Source organism: Crassostrea angulata, chromosome 7 (assembly GCF_025612915.1).
Source record: "Crassostrea angulata isolate pt1a10 chromosome 7, ASM2561291v2, whole genome shotgun sequence".
Taxonomy (NCBI): Eukaryota; Metazoa; Mollusca; class Bivalvia; order Ostreida; family Ostreidae; genus Magallana; species Magallana angulata.
In genome coordinates, this window is record NC_069117.1 from 14,218,574 (window position 1) to 14,238,332 (window position 19,759).

Consider the following 19,759-nt stretch of genomic DNA (forward strand, 5'->3'; position numbering starts at 1 on the left):
GATTTCACATTAAAATAAGCTAACGATCAATTTGCTAGGTTTATCATTTGCAGTATAGGGCTGCGCATATCTACAATGGTACTATTTGAAAGTAAATATCTCATATTATATCAATTTTATAAAGAATTGAGAGAGAAAATCCTCTCCATATTTAATCATTGCACACGACACACTTTATTAAAGACGTTTCTATGATAAATCATGAATGGATCTATATAGAAGGTAAGGATGGAGAAAGAGGTCAGCCACCTTAATACTGGGAAATTAAAACTTAATAAACTCCATAGTAAATTAAAATTAAAATTACAAAAGTATTCCTTGGAACCCCCCCCCCCCCCCCCGCCCGCCAAACAAAATTATCCATCAGACCCCTGGGGAAGATTCTGGATCCATGCATGTGCATGCTTTTAGTTAATTATTGTCGTCGTATTCCTTTTTTAACAGAAACAGAGTGCATGTATATACGTGGTTTTGCAAAGTAAAACTATTGAAGCAAAATAGCGCCTTTGTTAATGCACTGGTCAGTCGCTGAACTTTGTGGTCCGTTAAAGATACGGCACAATCTTTATTATCCCCATGTGACGCAATGTTTGGTCGAGAGAGCTATAAAGCAGTGCTTGTCCACCTCTCCGTAATGTGTCTTGAGTGCTTAATATATGTACATTTGTTTGCCTAATTACCATAAGTTTATTGACTGATCGGCTCGGTTATCAGTCTCTGGAAGGAACCCTGAATACGTACAAGTTCCACAGACTACTGCCATATAGGGATTAGCGGGGTATACTCAGGGATTAGAGTTAATCTGTAAACAAGTATATCTATGACAGTTTACAAATTAATGGAGTTGAAATATTAAGTCATTCTTACAGGTTCATTTCGAAGAAATTGCAGTTATCGTAAAGCAAGGGATATGGTATGAAGATTTTTGAAAAGAAATCGTGTCTGGTGTACACAGATATCGTTTGTTCTGCACGAAGAGACTGTTTTCAGTTTTTAAACATTCTGGTTGTTTTTATAAGAACAAAGCATTCATTCTTCTACATATTGGGTTTTGGTTGCATAGCTGACCAGACACCAAAAGTATCAAACGGAATATGTCAAAAGTTCAAAATGCACCAAGCGCTAAAAACCAGAACAAAGGAGAAACTAAAGAGACATGAGACTCCACTCTTATTCAACAAAAGACCTGTACTCAATTTACTTAAAATTTCGAAAACGAAATTGGGCATAAAACGGTTAAACCAAGATGGCCCTAAGCAATGTCATCTCGGCTCGTTCCCCGTACTCGAGTGCGCCTCTCTGGTTTCCCAAGAGTTCCAAAGACGAGCATATGCCCCGAATAATTCCCACCAATTTCCTAATTAAGGCAATCCAGAGAGATTACACCTTTGGAGGGAATTTTCTGTGAATGAATGCAAATTTCACGCGGTTAACCCCACATAAATCATGGTGAAGACGGGTAGGTTACAAGAAATGATACACTGCCTGGAACGGGGACTCTATCAGACAGACGGTACCGGGGCTGTTTCCATTCAACCGTCTGTTCCTTCTCCCCGTAACCACCAAAAATGACCAGGGTATCTGCAATTGACAAATATTTGCTAATTTAACAATAAAACTAATTGACCCGCGTCGGTTTCTTTTTCCCGCAATAAACCTTTATCATGGCGCGATATACTCCGAAGTTTTATTCTCGTTTTTCGGTTTTATGACTTCTCTGAGATTCTGCAAGCCCCCGCTTCGTTCTAATACCGAGCATTATGGTACATTATATCTTGTAAACCCCTCACCTTTCGAAATCAGAAGAATCTGGCAAGCAAATTCCCGCTTCTCGTTCCCAACCCCACTGGGCATCGGCCGGGACACAAAATATTTACTTAATCTTGATTTTGATGAATAAAAGCTGGTTTACGACGAGATCTCCGATGCTTTACGTGTTTTTATGTCAGTGTAATTGAGATCCAACAAATGGACACCTATCTGGAAGTAGATAAGCATAGAAAACAATAAATATGGTCTGGTTTTCTTTTCGCGGGTAAACACTATTGATCTGCGGACGTTATTCCCATGAAATCTTTGATTTTAAAGAAGAATTAAAAGACATAAAGCCTTACAACCCATTTTCAATTTTCCTAAAGTTGTAAAACGAAATGCGTTGAGCGTTCCCATCTCTGTTTGACAATCAACTAGTAAAATTAAGGCATTGTTAAACGGGAAAATAACGGGAATAACGCTTTTCATTATTTTCAAAAATCTAGAAAACCTTCCTGAAATTCAAATGCACAACAAATTCCATTTTATTCATTAATGTGGAATACAACGGAAAATAATTTTTGTTTCAGTTACCTCATTTCTCGTATTTTTATATACTGGAGAGGATGGTTTAAAAATTACCTTTTTTAAATTATCGTGTTTTTTCTATATTTTAAGGAGGCTGGGTGGTCCTCAAATTAACCATCATATCTGCCTTAAGCTGTTAGAAATGATGTTTTAAGGCATAAACTTCAATATATCTTAGCTTTAAAATATGTGTGTATTATTTTACTATGCAATATCTTTATAATGAATCTTCATACAGAATTCTGTCTCTACAAATGGTCCCGACCATCGAGCTCTCTTTAAGGTCAGACGCGACCTATCTTCCATTTTTTTCTTGTTTTTTTTTTCTTGTCTCCACAATGTGACGATTTCTACTAAGTAATTCCAAAATTATCTTCTTATGTTATATGATACTTTTTTTTAAAATTAAAATATAAGCTGTTTAATTGATAATTTATAAACTTGACTTTATTTATAAGCATTCAAACGTATTTTGCATGCTGTTTTAAGAAAAATTCTAAATATTCTAGCTCCGAAAAGAGCCTGGTAATGTACTCTGAATTTTTGGGAATTAACAGGTTTAAATGTTAATAAATAAGGAATGGTATATCAAGGAAAATTATATAAAATTAAGGAATGTCTCGTGTGTCCTTAAAAAGAAAATCTGTGTGTGAGTGTGTGTGTGACTATATAATAAGAACATTTCTACCAAGAATAAAAACCCGGGAGTCTAAATCAGTGGGTGGGTGGTTGGTTTGGGGGGGGGTGGTTTTAAACACCTGTGTGTAAGTATATGAAATCATTGATTATTTTGTTGATCAGAATTTTAAGCAGGTAAACCTTCATTAAGGTGAGGAAAATATTAACTGGTCATCCATGTCATATCTTGATCTTCACTTTATAAATTACCAAGTATAGATGATCCCTGAAATCAAATCTTTAGAGATTTTTCTCGCACTTAAAATGCACATGCAATTAAAATTGCATGAAGCATGTTTTAGTTTTATCTTGTATTTTAAAAAGTCAAATGGATGAACATTGATAACAATGATTGTACTTCACAGAGAGAGAGAGAGAGAGAGAGAGAGAGAGGGGGCTTTCTTTATTCCTCGCCGGAAATTAAAATTCAAAAAGAAAGGACAGTCTTCCATAGAGGTGGTATCACTGTCACCACCAAAGAACGCTCCCCGCGGGCTGAAATATAATTCTTAAAAATAGCAGAGACTCATTCAGGATGTCCCATCTCAGATTCAGCGATGTGTCGACTTCATATGGACAGACAGATGATATAGGAGAATGGTTAATTACTGGCTTTAATGTGGCTATGATAAGGTCACCCAAACAAACACTGGAAAATTATACAGTTTGTACATACATTATGATGTACACGTGTATCAGTCACCCGTGGGTACTCATGAGTTTTTATCGAATGAAAAATTAATTATTTGAAAGAAAAGTAAATTGATACAAGACCACCTCAACCTTTTCTTATATCAAAGTTGTATCATATGTCTGATACCTGGACCAATTGTTCTTAATGACCTATTCATGACAATGTCACCTATACATACCCGTGCAGTACATGATGTTTCGAGAAGAAATTAATAACTTTATTTATAAACCTACACTTGTGTGCCTTTAAACGATTCTTTTTTTAATCAACTTTCTTTTACTATTCAGTTAGAATTGACTCTTATTAACATTATCTAAAACCTAGTCCAGCCCAAAGAATTCCCCTACAAGTTCAAACCTAAAACTTTGGAGTTAGGGAGGAACAGAATGAAGACGGAAATATATCAGATGGAAAACATCTTTAATCTTCAGAAAAAACAGGGGGGGGGGGGGTTAAGTTTGTAAAATTAGCATGGAATCAAGCTTATGCGAAGAAGTTTAAAGTTCAAACAATTGCCTCCTTGGGTGGGGGAAACAAAAAGATTCGCCATTTATATATCAAAACAGTTACTCAGTAAATGTTCTTAATTTTTGCTTTACATTGATGAAAGATACCAACGACTTTGTTAATTTTTTCCAATGATTTCAACCGTTATCAACGAAATCCCATTCCCCTTATTTCCATGGTTTAGAAAATTAATTTTTCGCGGAAAATGCGTAACTCTCGCGTTATAATGCTAGAAAATAAATGACAAAGTTTAGCATGAAACTCAGAAATCAATAAAAGTAAAACGTGATAAACAATGTGTAATACTAGAATTATCAATATGGCTTTTATCTAAAGAAAACCAACCTTTCTTCTCCTATAAATCTAAGGAATTAAACTTCACAAATGTGTTATTAATAATGACGATAGAGACTTTATCAAGTTGTAGAAGTATCTGCATTCATTCGCGAAAATTACATCGCGAAAGTTACGGGCTATTGCATCAAAGTTTATAGCGATAGTTGCGGAATTGTTTTCGAATGATCCGCGAAGGATTTTTGTTTTATTTCTCGCGAAAATGTCGCGTTATAATGGCAAAACAACCCGCGTTTAGACACTTAACGCGAAAGTAACTCAATAATTTGCAAAGTCTTGCTTTTATTCTCGAAGTCTTGTGTATATTTGCAAACCTTTTGCGTTTATTAGAGTAAATTTTTCGTTGAATAGCAAATTATTTCGCTATTATTTACAAAACTTTCATTCACCCAAGAAAGCTACAGCTATGCGATCATTAGCAGGCTCTCTCTTTTTTTCGTAATTTTTTTTTTCACAACATCGAGAGTACAACGTTTAATCGCGAAATTTCACTGTTTTTGCGATTGGGACGCTTTTATTAGCAAAGCCTTTATATTTGCGCAAATTCCTCATTAATTCACGATAAAAAATTTTCAGCCATGAACACGATGTCAGTGTGGTTATACCATGCATATTAAATTATGGGTGAACATATTTTTATATATCATTCTTTTACATCTTTATTTAAAACATTCGTTTGAAAAAAGTTTAAGAAAATTGAGATTGAATAGATCGAAGTGTCACAAACAATAAAAGTGGTATAAAGTTTTTTACATGCCCCGTGGATGTATCTGGTCAGGTCAATATAATTTATGTAATATATGAAATATAATAATACACTTATATGTGCAACAAGACTCAATCGAAGTAATTTTCATTTATGAAATTCTCATATTCAAGCTAGGTCTGAATTCATTAAAATTTTATAATTTAAACACCATGTTTATTTTGCCAGACTAAAAACCTAAAAACGTATGAATTTCTACATAATTTAAAACAGTTTTGCCTTTCTATCATTCTTTGATATCCATCGCTGTTTACCAAACATCGATTGTAAAACCCCCGCATCCCGCGCCTTGACACCCGCCTGATATCTGTAGCGACAGCTGTCGGTCCTTGACGTGGATGGTCCGGGGCCCGCTGCTGGATACCCACCCCGAGGGAAAGTGGGCGTGTCCCCCACTGACCAGGTGAGAGCCCGCTCTACAAATCAGGTGGGTAATTAGATGGGCCCGGTTGACAGCCATCTCTAAGGTGTAATTTGACCCCCGGTTTCAAAGACTAGGGGGCGGGGAGGTGGAGAAATTTAAAAGCTGCTAGTTCGGATGTGGTAAAGTGAGGGATTACTCGTTTATTGAATTATTAATGGCCGTTTGGAGAATGCTATTGAGTGACACTTTGGACAGTATTGTGGGATTGAAAACTTTAAAACGATTCTTTGCTCCAAAAATAGTTTATAGCACAGATACATGGATATCCACATTTATATGTTTGGAACGCAGTAATTATTTTTGATAGAAATTTCGCACAAACAGAGTATGCCCCTCGATCCGTAAATGAATGTTGTTTTTTTAACGAATCAAAATTAATACTTTACTATACCAATGGGTCGTTAACAGAATATTCCAAAGTTAACATTATAGAGTCAGCGCATTTTTGAGGAAAAAATGTTTTAAATATAATTTTCTTTCATGGCTGATGATTATTTTTTCTATGATAATCCTCTTAAGATACACCATTTATGCACTAATTCCATTATACTAAAAAAGTATGAATGCATGATACATAGGGCCTATATGTGCAAATGATTATACCTGAAAAATCTGAATATGACAAAATCAGCAAAAGACAAGATCGGTTGACACTAACAAAACTTTCATTAATCAAAATTAAATGTTTGTAAAGGCAGATTGGAATCTTAACTCAAGAAAAACTGATGAACAAGTTTTCAATATATTTGAGCCTATAGATACTGGGGTGGTATAAACCTCAGAGCCTTTGTTCAATGCATCATTTGATTGTCCTCCCCCCTACCCGCGGAAAGGGGGGGGGGGCTTTAAACTAAAAATTCAAATATAACAGGTAGCTCCAATATTCGAAATAATTAAAAATAAAAAGATTATCGGAGAAGTAATTGATGGGTTTCTGACTCAGATGCTAACAGAAGATGTTTGCCGAGCCCAAATTTCTGGTTGATGCCCCCCCCCCCCCAACATTATATCAACATCAGTTCGGCACTTCCAAGGGTCATATACCTCTAGTGTTCTCTACTGTATAGGTGTATATCCATTCTTTAAATTTGCAAATATATAAGCCGTAATATTATCTGGAAATCTGTATAAAAAAAAAAAAAAAAAAAAAAAAAAATCGGAAAAAATATTAAAATACAAGGAAATGTATATATGTATTATCTTCATAAGTGACCATACAATAGCAACTTCTAAGACCTTTACAACAGTGAGGAAAACCCCACAATATTATATATTGGTATAAAATAATTTACAACTTTAGTGTAAATAAAATGAAATTATAATAACAAAATTCACATTAACCATTCATACATTCTTTTAGTTTCAAAATACAGAATCATGTATGCAGAATAACACTTACTCGGCAGTCTCAGCCAAATTGACCATTCCATATGCAAACCACTTCCAGCTTCCGAAACATATCGGTAATGTGCATCAACCTATAAATGACAATAAACTTCTTGGGTGTGGGGCTGCTTCAAAAACCTTCACCTGTTCAATCACAATGGAAATAAAGTAAAATGCTTCATCTAAAGCATGGAATTTTGAAATAGAGAGGGTATACTAGTATATGCACTTATAAACCAAGAAACACTCAGCTAAAATTCAACTTGCTCAAAATTAAATCTAGTCAATCTTAGTTGTGGTCACTTATTGCAAATATTGGCGAAAATGAAGCATCTTGAATCTGCCTTGTACAATGCATGATCAATCCATGCAGCTCAAATGTGTCTCAATAGGCATAAACACAGATAGGAGATGGACAAGATACTTATAAATATGTATGTACATGTATTTAGCACTTCAAGCTATACAAGACCGTCTCCAAAAATATATAGATGGGACACGCAATATAATTGCTTTGTTTCAATAGTCCATATTTGAAATAAGGAGTATATATCCTATGTATTTATTAAATTTGTTGACCTGTTGAAATGTCCAACACAATGACATAAGACCAATGGAATTGTAATTGGTAGCATTTACATTGGGAGTAAATTCAAAGATGGTATATAGCATTTTTAAGATTAATAAGGTATAAACAGATAAAGAAAAAACACAAAAACCATGCTGATGTAAATGTCTATATTCAACAAAAGTATAAAATAGTGCAACTCAAACTTGTTCAAACATAGATACAGTGAATTTCAACAAAACACGTTTCTGACATAGAACAACACTTCAAACATCATTTTGTCAGTAGTCTGTATAATTAATTCACACAGTTTCGAACTGTTCAATCACGAATAATCGAGAAACATCACCCCGTTAAATCCGCCACCCGAATTTCCTCACTTTGTAGCACTCGTGTATTTGGTCACGGCCTTGGTTCCTTCACTAACAGCGTGTTTTGCCAGTTCTCCGGGAAGCAGCAGGCGCACCGCCGTCTGAATCTCTCGGCTACTGATTGTAGAACGCTTGTTGTAGGTCGCCAGTCTCGAGGCCTCGGCAGCAATCCGCTCGAACACGTCATTGACAAAACTGTTCATGATTGACATGGCTTTACTCGAAATGCCAGTATCTGGATGAACTTGCCTCAATACTTTGTATATGTAGATGCCGTAGCTCTCTCTCCTTCTTCGTTTCCTCTTTCGGTCGCCCGGTGGCTTGGTGGACTTGGAGATTGCCTTTTTCGAGCCTTTGCTGGCACCAGGGGCTTTCGGTGGCATTTTCTTGTCTAATTTCGAGTGAAGAGACCCTCTTCGCGCCAAACCTGTTTATATATAGTGCAAACTACGCATGCGCACATGCTATGTATTTTGTAAATTTTAAAGTCGTGCACATTTTATTCGTTTATTATTATGCTTATAAACGAAAGATTTTCAATAGTGTTAAAAATAAGATGTTTGGTCGGTAAACCTTGTTTATAATCTAAATTTAATAATGCAAATCAATAAGGTTTTTCCGTTATGTAAAACATGAAAACTTAGAATTTAGCTACACGGAGGGTTTAAAATACCCCAAAACATGGGAGCTTCGCCCCCTGGGCCACCATGCACTAAGGCTTTGCCCTGGACCTACATGTACTTGAGGCATCATGGGGGCCCCAGACCCCCGGCCTTTGGGCACTCTTTCAACAATTCTTGATTCGCCACTGTTACTTAATTCAATACTGGAATTATGAAAAGGTTTGCTGAGTCCACCACGAGAGTACTTTAATAGAAAGGAGAAGATTTCGGACAATGTCTATTATTATTATAGACAATGAAGGCAAATGTTAATATACATGTATATGTTTTATTTTGTTGTTTGAGGTCAAAATTGATACTTTTTTGTTTTAATACGGGAGCGTTCCATTGAAATTGTCAAACTATATTAGTTTTGCAGTCCTTCGGATATCATTTCTCCGTAGCTAGCACATGATTTTGTCTATATTTTATTGACTGAAAGAAAAAGGGTGTTCGAATCTCACTGAATATATACATCCTTTTTGTTTCTACGCTGATTTTTTAATATTTCTTTCACTTGTCTATGTTGACTTTTTGATATATTTTGATTTTATCAATGTTTTATGCATATTATGGTTTGTTAAAAACAAAATTTGTCAGAAGGACAATAAAACGGGATTATTTTTTGAAAAATTATTTAATTCTTACAGATATTGATTAAAAATAGAGCTAACATATGTTTATTTCGTGAAGTGTTAAAACCTTAGTATAGTATAATTTGGAGCATGCTATTATGGGAATAAACTATGTATCGATGCACTCAAGATTTCTCTTTTTTTTTGGGGGGGGGGGGGTGTAGGTCGGAACCTTTGCCTTAGTTTAATTAGTGTAAGGGTTGGATTTAGTATACATGTATATAGTTTGTTGTGGAAGACAACAAATGTTTTCCATATTAAACATTTGATTTTACCGGAAACTCAGTTATGAGAAGAAAAGTATGTTAACTTTTCCCATGCAATCTTATTTTTTTTTCAACACCAGATTTATGACACACATATCTATTATAGACTACTTCTATTCCCCGTGTCTATCATCGTTTGAGCCACAGCAGGGGCTTGTTACAAACTTTGTTAATACCCCGAGACGTACAAACCCAACCCTGTATAACATAGTCCTGGGGTTGGAACGGAAGAAATGACTCCGATTTCTTATTACAGAATCGAGCGAGACGACTTCACTTGTCTTTCAGTCGAAGCGAACAATTATACATTTATAATCAAGCTAATTTGCAAACTTTTTGAGTTATTGTTTTAGATGTTTCGCAGATGTTTCTAGTTAAGGAGACTGCAGTGTTTCCTCTCGGAGTGATCCATATACATCTGTGCATCAGTTTTTGTGTAAACAGCTAGATGACGAAAAGTAAACATCCTATTTAACGATTCAACATTATGTCCTCCGCATTAATCAGATTTTATTACTGTAGACAAACCATGTCAATATTTCAATTTTTTTATGAGATAAGCTGGTTTGGATTTTCTAAATGTATTCTAATTAATTTACTTCCATGTAGTAATGTAGTACAGAGAGAGAGAGAGAGAGAGAGAGAGAGAGAGAGAAAGAGAGAGAAAGAGAGAGAGAGAGAGAGAGACTGTAAATATTAAACAGTATACATGCGATGAATAACCCAATGAATATAAGTATAGTTAATACAATCTGTTTAAATTCTCCCCATCAAATTATCAATTAAAAATCAACCCCCACCCGCCCTACCACTAAATATACATTTTTGAAAAAAACACTAACACCACCCCCCCCCCCCCAAAAAAAAATTGTTGAAGTGTTGACAGTTGCAAAGACATGAAATACTAGTACTAGCGGACCTGTCCCGTTATCCGCCAATCGATCTTCAGTAGTTCTCCTTTACGGAAAATTTATGAACATTTAACAGACATATAAATGATTTAAAGCAAATAGTATCCACGAATTTTTGTTTACACAGCAGACATTAGGTAAAAGCACTATATCAAAATCAGACATGCACAATTCAATTCCTCCCCGGTAAAACTCCTCAAATTACAAAATAAGGATCAATTTGTAAGTTTCAAAAGGGAAACGTTTCCTCTTTTCAATATAATTTGCTTAAATCTAATTGTTAAAAAGAGCATTTTATTGGGGATAGGATCTTGCTGAAAACTAATGGGAGAAAAAGATTTTTTTTGCATAAAAAGTTATATCTCAGTGTTCTCAGATAGATCATAATCATATCAAGATGTAAATGTTTCAAGAAAAAATGCACATGCATAACTGTATGTATTTTTGTTATACTTTCATGTTAAATACTGAAATCTGATTGGTTAAGACGCAGTTAATAATATTTACTATTACCCTCAGCGTTAGCAACGCACTTGGCAACGGGTAACATTAAAAAATGTTACATGCGCGAAAATTATGCGCGTACGGTTCGCTGTAGAATTCACGTTATTCCTATATAAAAGCAGTAAAATTTTCTTAAAAATTTTAAAAAAGACATTCAGTATAACAAAATAAATAGTGCCTGTTTGGGAGGATAACAGTTGAAATTGACACCCCTCGAAAACCATTGTCAACCTCCGCTTCGCGTCGGTTGACAATGGTTTTCTCGGGGTGTCAATTTCAACTGTTACCCTCCCAAACAGGCACTATCTATATAATATTAACCCCCCACCCCAGCTGGGGTAGACGAAGCTAGGATCCTTAAAATACACGAATCTGTAAATACCACAGGGGCTTGGTTGTTGTATAGTAAAGTCCTTAATTATTTGTTCCCGAAGAAAAAATTGATTTAAATTGGTAATCTTATGTGTATTTCTGTGTATTGCAATAAATAAATTCACAGAAACCCCCCGTTTCAGTCATGTTAAAAAAGTGTATTCAATGTACATTAAAAAAACATTGAATACACTTTTTTAACATGACTGAAACGGGGGGTTTCAGTGAATTTATTTATTGCAATACACAGAAATACACATCAGATTACCAATTTTAATCAATTTTTTCTTCGGGAGCAAATAATTAGGAAATTCACTATCCACACCAAGCCCCTGTGGTAAATACCGGTAATAACTTTTGTCTTCCAAGAATAACTGAGTCTCTATGGTCAAAACTATTGCTAGTCATTTGCAAAGCAACTTATTCCTAATCCTTGTTCAGAACCCAGCTGTAAAGAATTCGATCATAATTTTTACATTTCTAGAAGATTGCTACATATGCAAAATATTCTGTAAATTTCAGTTTACGTACCTTACATGCAAATTATGAATTAAAATGTACATGTAGACCAATTTTGTAGAATACTGTTTTATACATGCAAATTATAATGCTTAGAAGGAATATACTTTTGATTGCATGCCCATTTTGTAGTTTAAGGATAATTATGTGCTCATCCACACTAAGAAAAGTGTTTGGGAACCGTCTGTTAAAAGAGGGACAACTCTTGCCCATAACGCAATGTGTTTATGAAAAACATAGTTATTTTGTATTAATACACAAGGCTTTATTTAGCACAATGCCATTTCCCTACTTCGGTAATTCTCAAAAACAGGTAAGAAGCATGTTTTAAGCGTTATAAAATTTGGGTAAAACCGCTTGTTGGTCATTTGTCGAAGTAACGTATATAACGCTACAATATAGAGAAAATTCGGATTGTTTACAAATGTAAAAATTTCGATCAAAAACATCGGAAAAGTCAATTAAAACTTGTAACGAGTAGTAATACCTATTATGCATGTATAGATTTCTTTTTTCATAATCATCTCTCCCCCCCCACAAACAATGTGATTTATATTGTGTAACGTTATATACTTTAAGTGCACCTATAGTCCTATACCCCAGATAATTTGGTTGTCACACCCATTTTTATTCAGGTATTCATATAACATGAATCACAATCACATAACTTCGTTGATTATCTAAATGAGAGAGAAAGAGAGAGCTGTGGATACAAAATATATATTAATGATTCTAATTCCCTTTTTGCCAGGAATATGTACAACATGTAAATGTTTTGAGACATGGCTTTACACAACGTGAAAGAGAAGCACAGCATGATCTGGATATGACTGCTTTCAAAACCTTTTGTATTAATGGTAATGTGTGGTTAATGATACAGTAGTCTCTGTACATAATCATAATGTTAACCTTTTTAATATGCCTTTTTTCTAATTTCTACATTGATATTTTCTTTGTTAAAAAATGGTTAGTACATGTATTTGATTTTGTTTTGTTTTTTCAGCCATGAAGACAATGTCCATGAGTTATATGGGACTACTTGCATATACTGGTCAGTTTATCCTTGTTCTTTTTAAGTAATTATTGCATGTACAGTTAATTAAGTACCACATGCAGAAGGTGATAAATGTGAATACAAAAAAAAACCTCAGCAAGTCTCTCTTTCAAATGAAATTACCTTTCCAATTTATTTGTTTGTAGGATTCAAACTATCGGATGCAGCGAACATAGTGAAACACCTTAAGTCTGTGCACTTGGGAGTTCATTGTTGTAAGTGTGCGATGTAGTTTTACACCCCCTCTCCCCCCCAGATCAGTGATCAAATTATATGTGGTAATAATAAATGGTATCCGATTTAATATACGGTAATTATCAATGATAATTGTGACCCTGACCAAGAACGTACCCTTTTAATGACAAAATGACAATAACAAACCATTAACCATCTCAAAAATCCATAAAACCAAATACAAATTCAAAGCAGACCCACTTCAAATTCAAACCCCAAAAAGATAGAGGTAGGATCAGGTGCCTAGGAGGAGTAAGCATCCTCTGCTGACCGGTCACACCCGCTGTGCGCCCAATGTCATATCGGTAAAAATGTCATTATCAGGAAAAAATGTCGTAATTTGTGGAAAATATAGTGATTGGGAATAACGGAGAAAAATCCGTGGGTAGACAATTCAGTATTTAATCAATAGTCGAGAGCAGAGCAAACACGGACCTCTGGAAAACTCAGAGGCAGGATGTTGGATTTTCATTAATTTTGTTTTCGTGGCCCTCTAACTGGATATTAAAATCAGTTTCATATTATTATGTGCCTTCTCATCATTTATCTTGTCTTGGACAAAAATGATAAAGCATATAACATGCATTGCAGTCTATATTTCTGTAGAGGGTGAGTAACAAATTACTGTGGTTTCATCAATATTCGTTGAATACCAATTTTCGTGGATTTCGTTGTTAAGTTGATCCATGAAATTAAATGTTCATTGAAACGCAATTTCTATTAACACTTTGTATTGAAAGGGTCATTGGCCACGAATTTACGTATCCTTGAAACTGTTATTTTCATTTTATCCATGAAAATTGATACCCTTAAATATTAATAAACCCACAGTATACAGTATAGTGAGTATACTGCAACATGTCGACCCCATGGTTGTTACATGCTTCTTTTTCATTATAGTTCTTTTTTTCAATACTTTACATACAAAACATTTTGTTTAACTCCAGGATATACATGTATTCAATTTTTCTCCTATATCCATTCCTCTTCAGGTGCTCTTGGTGCTGGGGTGATTTTTGCTCCTTTGATTACACCAGAAGTAACAATTTTCAAAGAAGTTTTAAACAGACATCACATTACCACAGAGGATAACTTGGGGAAACTTGTAGCCATGAGAGAAGAGTATGACTAAATATTTTGCTATTTGGTAGCTATTTAAGTTTAAAATGAAGTAAATATAGATACATATATGTTCTACTGCTGAAATTCTAACAGTATTAGGATAACAGAATACAAATGTATTAGAACCATTTTAACAAGAGCTTAGACTTAAGGTAGTTGTGTCAAATGGCAATGTGACGTAGGCTTGTCTATTGCATTTTAGGCCACTCAGCCATGGCGCTTTGAAATCAACAGGATTTGTCTGGCTATTGAGTGAAGACTACACAATCGGTGTATATTTCGCTGGAAACCAGCTTCATTTTAACTTGATTTGATGCAAGAAATAGATTGTTACATCCTACTGAAAGTCCAAGGTCTTGTTAAAATGCATCTTCGCTAGCCAAGGGTGACGATCCACGGTGTTTCTCTATTCACGAAAAGAGAAACACAGTGGATCGTCACCCTTGGCTAGCGAAGATGGTTAAAATGGTTATACATCCAGATTCAAGCAGAGTGATATCAGTTTAGGAGTTTACACTCTACAATATTTTAATGTCTAATTGGAAAACAGTCTGAACTAATAATCCAAGGTTGGAGGGAAGACCTGGACAATGTACTAGGGTATAGATATATATTTATAGTGCCTGTAAGGAAGGGTAACAGTCAAAATTGACACCCCCAAGAAAACCATTGTCAATCTTGACGCGAAGCAAGTCTAACATTGGAGAGTTTTTAGCTCACCTGAGCCAAAGGCTCAAGTGAGCTTTTCTGATCACAATTTGTCCGTTGTCTGTCGTTGTCGTTGTCGGCGTCGTCGTTAACTTTTCACATTTTCATCTTCTTCTCAAGAACCACTGGGCAGATTTCAACGAAATTTGGCACAAAGCACCACTAGGTGAAGGGGATTCAAGTTTGTTCAAATGAAGGGCCACGCCCTCTTTAAAGGGGAGATAATTGAGAATTATTGAAAATTTGTTGGTATTTTTCAAAAATCTTCTTCTCAAAAACTATTTGGCCTGAAAAGCTAAAACTTGTGTGGAGGCATCCTCAAGTAGTGTAGATTCAAGTTTGTTCAAATCAAGGTCCCCGGGGGTAGGGAGGGGCCACAAGAAGGGGATCAAGTTATACATAAGAATATATAGACATATATAGACATATATACATAGGAATATATAGAGAAAATCTTTAAAAATCTTCTTCTCAAAAACTATTGGGCCAGAAAAGCTCAAATTAAAATGGGAGCATCCACAGGTAGTGTAAATTCAAATTTGTTCAAACTATGGTCCCCGGGGTAGGGTGGGGCCACAATTGGGGGATCAAGTTTTACATAGGAATATATAGAGAAAATCTTTAAAAATCTTCTTCTCAAAAACTATTTGACCAGGAAAGCTCAAATCAGAGTGGAAGCATCCTCAGATAATGTAGATTCAAGTTTGTTCAAATCATGGTCCCCGGGGGTAGGGTGGGGCCACAATAGGGGGATGAATTTTTACATAAGAATATATAGAGATAATCTTAAAAAATATTCTTTTAAAAAACTATTAGGCCAGAAAAGCTCAAATTATAATGGGAGCATCCACAGGTAGTGTAAATTCAAATTTGTTCAAATCATGATCCCCGGGGGTAGGGTGGGGCCAAAATGGGGGGATCAAGTTTTACATAGGAATATATAGAGAAAATCTATAAAAATCTTTTTCTCAAAAACAATTAGGCCAGAAAAGATCAAATTAAATTGGAAGCATCCTCAGGTAGTGTAGATTCAAATTTGTTCAAATCATAGTCCTCGGGGGTAGGGTGGGGCCACAATGGGGGATCAAGTTTTACATAGGAATATATAGGGATAATCTTCTTCTCAAAAACTTTTAGGCCAGGAATGCTCAAATTTGAGTGGAAGCATCCACAGGTAGTGTAGATTCAAATTTGTTCAAATCATGGTCCCCGGGGGTAGGGTGGGGCCACAATTGGGGGATCAATTTTTACATAGGAATATATAGAGAAAATCTTTAAAAATCTTCTTCTCAAAAACTATTTGACCAAGAAAGCTTAAATTGGCGGGTAACCATCCTCAGATAATGTAGATTCAAGTTTGTTCAAATCATGGTCCCTGGGGTAGGGTGGGGCCACAATGGGGGATACATTTTTATACATGGAGAAAATCTCTAAAAAATCTTCTTCTCAAAACTATTAGGCCAGGAAAGCCCAAATCTGAGTGGAAGGATTTCCAAATCGTATAGATTCAAGTTTGTTAAAATAATAGTCCAGTAGTATGGTGAGGCCACAGTGGGGGATGAATTTTTACATAGGAATATATAGAGAAAATCTTTAAAAATTTTCTTTTTAAAGACCATATGGCCAGAAAAGCTTAAACTTGTCCAAAACTCAGTACTTAGTGTGAAAGCACAGGTTATGCAGATATAAGTTTGATGAAACCATGATACCCTAGAGAAAAGTGGGGCAACAAAATGTGGGTGGGGGGGGGGGGGGGTGGGTATATAGAAATAGAGAAAAATCATCTTACAGGTACAACAACAAAAGGGGCTTGGTATTTACCAAAAGAAAGAGGTGGATAAAAATTGGTAGATTTTCAATTTTTTTTAGCAAGATCTACTGTAATTAGTTGTCAAGATATTTTGTTACTGTAATGCTAATTTGATCAGAATTAAGGCAATTGTTGCTCAGGTGAGCGATGTGGCCCCTGGGCCTCTTGTTTATCTTTGAACTTTAACATTGCTTTTGCAATAAAATTTCACAGAAATCATATACATGTAGAACATTCTAATTATGAGATGGAATTATGTAAAATTGGACCCCCAATGTAGCCCCCATCCTATCCCCAGAGATATTGATTTTGAAAACTTTACTCTACCTGAAGATGCTTCCACACAAGGAACAGCTTTTCTGGCCAATTGCTTTTTGAGAAGAAGAGTTTTAAAGATTTTTCTATATATATTCCTACGTACTGGTATGTAAAAAATTAGCGTCCGTTGTGACTCCACCCTAACCTGGGGGATCCTGATTTGAACTAATTTGAATTTACACTACCTGAAAATGCCTCCACACAAGTTATAGTTTCATTAATTTTCCTGGTCAATTAATATTTGAGAAGAAGATTTTTAAAAAATACCAAACAATTTCAATAAATTGTCTCCCCTTGAAAGAGGGGATGGCCCTTTATTTTAAATTAAATTCTCTTCACCCAAAAATGCTTTGTGCCAAGTTTGTCCAGTGGTTCTGGAGAAAAAGTCAAGTACATAGAGAGTTTACAGATGGACAGACAGACAGATAGATGGGCGCCAGACAAAAAGGTGATCAGAATAGGCTAGCTCACTTGAACTTTTAGCTAATGTCAGCTAAAAAAGCAATATTGTTCATTTCAGGGAAGCAGCTTGTTTCCGTTCCCAATTTTCTTCAGAAATCAGTAAATACAGTAAAAAGAATAGCAATAAAAACTACAGTGATGATTTATTAAGCAAGAGCAAGCAGGTGAAGAGCAGCGAACCTATAGGTACGTGCTTAATATGTATCAATACATCAAAGAAAGTTTGTAAAGATGATTTAAAAAAATGTCAAGATGATTATGATTATTAGTGCTTTAAATATATATAATATTATGTTTATTAAATAGATGTCTTAATGCACATTCATGCAATTAATAAACAATATTCTTAAGCAGTGATGGAAACAAATTTCAAATACTAACTTTCTATGCAAGTCTTCACAAAATGATTCAATTTAAATTCATATAATTTTTTTAATTACAGAAAGAGATGATGGGTTTGAAAATTTTTATGCTAAAAAATATGGTATGTGCAGTTGTTATTTCTCCAATATTTGAATCGATAAATATTATGAAGTATTGTTGCAAGCTGCAGTTCAATGGTGTATTTTTAACCGGGTTTTCCGAAGGAAAAATCCAGTTATTAAAATGGCGGGCGGGCGGGTGGGTGGGCAGCTGCCAAAAGGGTACCCTCATTGTACGGATAACTCCTCCTACAGTTTTCAAGATAGGAAGTTGTTCTTTTGCAGATCAATTGTACATATATCAGAGGTGTGCATATTGCTAGGATTTTGATTTCTGATAATTTATGAAAAAAATACCAGCTTTTGAACTTAGTCATTTTTTGGCAAAATATTGCATATAGGGTACCCTCATTGTACGGATAACTCCTCCTACAGTTTTCAAGATAGGAAGTTGTTCTTTTGCAGATCAATTGTACATATATCAGAGGTGTGCATATTGCTAGGATTTTGATTTCTGATAATTTTTGAAAAAAATACCAGCTTTTGAACTTAGTCATTTTTTGGCAAAATATTGCATATAGGGTACCCTCATTGTACGGATAACTTCTCCCATGCGCGGATCTAGAGGGGGGGTCGGGGGGGGGGTTCCGACCCCCCCTGGAAAATGAAAATTTATTAAATTTACATAGTAAAATTATCGCGAAAATATGCCTCGGACCCCCCCTGGCAAACACAATTATCCTTCGGACCCCCCCTGGAAAAATTTTCTGGATCCGCGCATGACTTCTCCTACAGTTTTCAAGATAGGAAGTGGTTCTTTTGCAGATCAATTGTACATATACATGTATCAGAGGTGTGCATATTGCTAGGATTTTGATTTCTGATAATTTATGAAAAAAATACCAGCTTTTGAACTTAGTCATTTTTTGGCAAAATATTGCATATAGGGTACACCATTTCACTGGATATGGGTTGACATGGATTATGGATACAGTTCACATAAAAGAAAACCCGGTTTGCTGTCACATTGACAGCTTTTCACTTGTTAAATAGTATGATAATGAATGCAATACACCACAATTTATTATAAAAATGAAATGAACTAAATGAAAAGACACTAGATATATAAAAATTGAATGTAAAGAAGAATGATACAAAATGGTTTTGATGAACATATTTTATTTTGATGAACTATTTACAGACAGGAAGACAAATACTTATGGAGATGAGCTGGACAGTGATTAGAGAGTGCAGAAGTGTAACAGAGGACTCTAATACAGGGCATTGACTGCGAGATAATGGAATTCCTATCTGTGTCTATACTAATGCTGTGGTGTGTGTTGGAAGAAAAATCATTAAATTTTTTTTTTTACAGAATTGCAAGTACATGTATTTAAAGAGAAATTTTTATCATAAAAACAAGAACACTACTATTGAAGCTTGGTATCCCCTCACAACTGAAATTTTTTTCAAATGTGTTTTGATTCAAGTTCATCTTTTTATTGAGATGTTCTAATGTTAATTTGATTTATGCACACTCGATTATGTCAAATATACATTGTATGTAATAATAATAAAGTTATATATATAATAATTCACAGGAATAGGGTGAACTACTCAATCTCATTAAGGTATCGGATGTACAATTGAACCTGAGAGCTCGGGATTTTCC

At 35.0% G+C, this 19,759-nt stretch overlaps 2 protein-coding genes and 1 long non-coding RNA gene across 3 annotated transcripts; 1 reads left to right on the forward strand and 2 right to left on the reverse strand.

Annotated features, from left to right (window-relative positions):
* Positions 1-381: 381 nt before the first annotated feature.
* LOC128157130 (uncharacterized) lies at positions 382-2,188 on the reverse strand. The gene is made up of 3 exons (XR_008239799.1): positions 2,115-2,188; positions 1,791-1,980; positions 382-1,581 (listed from the first exon to the last, which is right to left on the reverse strand). It is a non-coding gene; the product is annotated as an uncharacterized LOC128157130 (long non-coding RNA).
* Positions 2,189-7,872: 5,684 nt separating this feature from the next.
* On the reverse strand, positions 7,873-8,513 carry LOC128157524 (late histone H2B.L4-like). Its single transcript, XM_052820109.1, has one exon. It carries the CDS (start codon positions 8,469-8,471, stop codon positions 8,094-8,096), a length of 378 nt encoding a protein of 125 aa, XP_052676069.1. The 5' UTR covers positions 8,472-8,513; the 3' UTR covers positions 7,873-8,093.
* Positions 8,514-12,116: 3,603 nt separating this feature from the next.
* LOC128157523 (uncharacterized) lies at positions 12,117-19,685 on the forward strand. The gene is made up of 8 exons (XM_052820108.1): positions 12,117-12,270; positions 12,709-12,814; positions 12,961-13,008; positions 13,158-13,226; positions 14,238-14,367; positions 17,724-17,851; positions 18,108-18,149; positions 19,289-19,685. Exons 1-8 carry the CDS (start codon positions 12,235-12,237, stop codon positions 19,330-19,332), a joined length of 603 nt encoding a protein of 200 aa, XP_052676068.1. The 5' UTR covers positions 12,117-12,234; the 3' UTR covers positions 19,333-19,685.
* The last annotated feature ends 74 nt before the right edge of the window (positions 19,686-19,759 follow it).